We start from the raw sequence: 2,268 nt of genomic DNA, 5'->3' as shown, positions 1-2,268 counted from the left end.
TATATATATATTTTAGAGGCCCGGTGCACGAAATTCGTGCACAGCGGGGCAGGGGGTCCCTCAGCACAGCCTGCACCCTCTCCAATCCAGGACCCCTGCCTGCCTGATCCCCCTAACTGCCTCTGCCTGCCAGCCTGATCCCCCTAACTGCTCTCCCCTGCTGGCCTGATCCTCCTATGTGTGTGCATGTGTATTCTACGTGTGTATGTGCATATGTATATGTGTGTATTATAGTGTATTAGTGTGTATATGTGTGTGTGTCTATACGTCTATACATGTGTACATGTGTATGTATAACTTGTGAAGAAAGAGAAAGAGGAAGTGGGATAGAGGTGGGCTCCTTGGGCAAGGGCAGGATCGGGAGGGAGAAGAGGCTAGAACTGGGATGTGAGGGGACAGATGGATGCTATGATGGGGGAGAGGAGAGGAGTCAACAAGAGGGGACATCATAGTTAAAGGAAAACACAAGAAGGTTGAGAAGATCGCTAACTCCTCTAAGCCCCTGGATGAATGAGGCTTGTGACCACCCACTTCCCTGCCAGGCACGACAGAGACCAGCACCGATGTGTGGTTGGCTCATCCTGGCCTGTGAGAGCAGATGTTCATTTCAGAGAACTTGTGAGCCAGTTGTTAGACACAGCCAGTATTAGAAATTACATATCATAAAGTTACAATGAAATGAATCAGTAACAAAAGTAATAACTATTCAATTAATCCATCTACTATCTCTCCCCACCATGTTCGGCGATGTCATATCTTGAAGTCTGACATGTGGGAGTATTTATACCACAGATCATCTGACATGTGGGAGTATTTATACCACAGATCAGCAGACACCGCAGACCAGGGCCTTTCTCCCCAGATAAGTTGCTTCTAAAACACTTGTCGGGAACCTGGAAGGGGCACTGCATTTCCACAACTCGTCTGCAAGCCCACCAAAGCCTTGTGACCCCAGCTCCCAGGGGAAGGGGCAGGCTGCTCAGTCCCAGCCCAGGGAAGTCGAGAGCAAGGCCTCACCTACCCAGGCTGAAAAGGTTGACAGCGCCGTAGTCCAGGAAGAAGCAGATGTGCCGGGCGTTCTTGGACATGGAGCTGAAGGTGTGTGCACAGCTGGAGGCAAAGGGGTACACGCAGCTGGTGCTCATGTACACAAGCAGGGGCCAGGAGTAGCTGTCATTCTGGACATCTATCACATACAGTGCCGTCACAAACCTCCACACGAAGAACCTGCAACACAGCACAGCCCACTCCATGCCTGTGGCTGGAGGCTCCTCTTCCTTTCGCCATCTGTCTCCCGTTCCCCTGGGATGGCCAATCCCTACCCGTTTTCACTTTGGTGAAAGGCCATGAGCAAGGGGCGGTGAGTGGGATCCTTTTTTGGTTGGAAATGAGCAGGAGAGGCAAAAAGAGAGCCTTTATCTATTCCAGTCCCCTCTCCCTGCTGGTGGTGACAGCTCTCTCTCTCAGCATCTTGCCCAAGTGATTCTCCAGCCTCAACTTGCATGCTTCCAGGGACAGGGAGCTCACCACCTACCAAGGCAGCTCCGAGAGTTGGAAAGTTCTTCACTGAGCTGCCATCTGTCTCTTTGGAACCCATCTCCATTGAATCAGCCCGAGTGCTCCCCAATGGGATCATCGAGAATAGGCCCATCAAATATCTTAAGGCATAACCCTCCCCACCTCTTTTAACTTCATCCTAAATACCCCAGTGCATTCAACCATCCCTCATAGGATCCACATTTGACCTGGGCACCATCCCTGTGGCTCGTCTCCATCCCCCTTACAGGAAGGCTGCTCAGTCACAGGCAGCCCCCCAGGGGGGGTCCTGAAAGTCTAGACTTGCAGGGGTCCTCAAACTACGGCCCGAGGGCCACATGCAAATACAAATATTGTATTTGTTCCCGTTTTGTTTTTTTACTTCAAAATAAGATATGTGCAGTGTGCATAGGAATTTGTTCATAGTTTTTTTTTTAAACTATAGTCCGGCCCTCCAACGGTCTGAGGGACAGTGAACTGGCCCCCTGTTTAAAAAGTTTGAGGACCCCTGGTCTAGAGACAACAGGACGCTTTCTCCCTTTTCTTCCGCACGATTCCTCCACTAACATTGCAATCACTTTCCCGCGTGGCCGAGGTCCATGCTGTGTCAGATCTGTCTGACCTATAACCCACATGAGGGGGTCCTGCCTCCAGAGCTGCTCACCTCCATGTACTGCTAATCGCCGCGCCCTCCCCTCGCACCTCCAGGGAAGAGACTATAAGCTCCTCACG

The 2,268-nt window shown here is 51.2% G+C and overlaps 1 protein-coding gene across 1 annotated transcript in view; it reads right to left on the bottom strand.

Moving 5' to 3' along the window:
* Positions 1-2,268, bottom strand: part of PAQR5 (progestin and adipoQ receptor family member 5) — a 41,972-nt gene that overhangs the window by 19,539 nt on the left and 20,165 nt on the right. Inside the window, exon 3 of the mRNA XM_006104686.3 lies at positions 1,022-1,227. Coding sequence (XP_006104748.1) covers positions 1,022-1,227 — 206 coding nt within the window. The remainder of the gene's footprint in view (positions 1-1,021; positions 1,228-2,268) is intronic.

Source organism: Myotis lucifugus, unplaced genomic scaffold (assembly GCF_000147115.1).
Source record: "Myotis lucifugus unplaced genomic scaffold, Myoluc2.0 scaffold_589, whole genome shotgun sequence".
Classification (NCBI taxonomy): domain Eukaryota; kingdom Metazoa; phylum Chordata; class Mammalia; order Chiroptera; family Vespertilionidae; genus Myotis; species Myotis lucifugus.
This window is presented reverse-complemented; position numbering and strand designations above follow the sequence as displayed.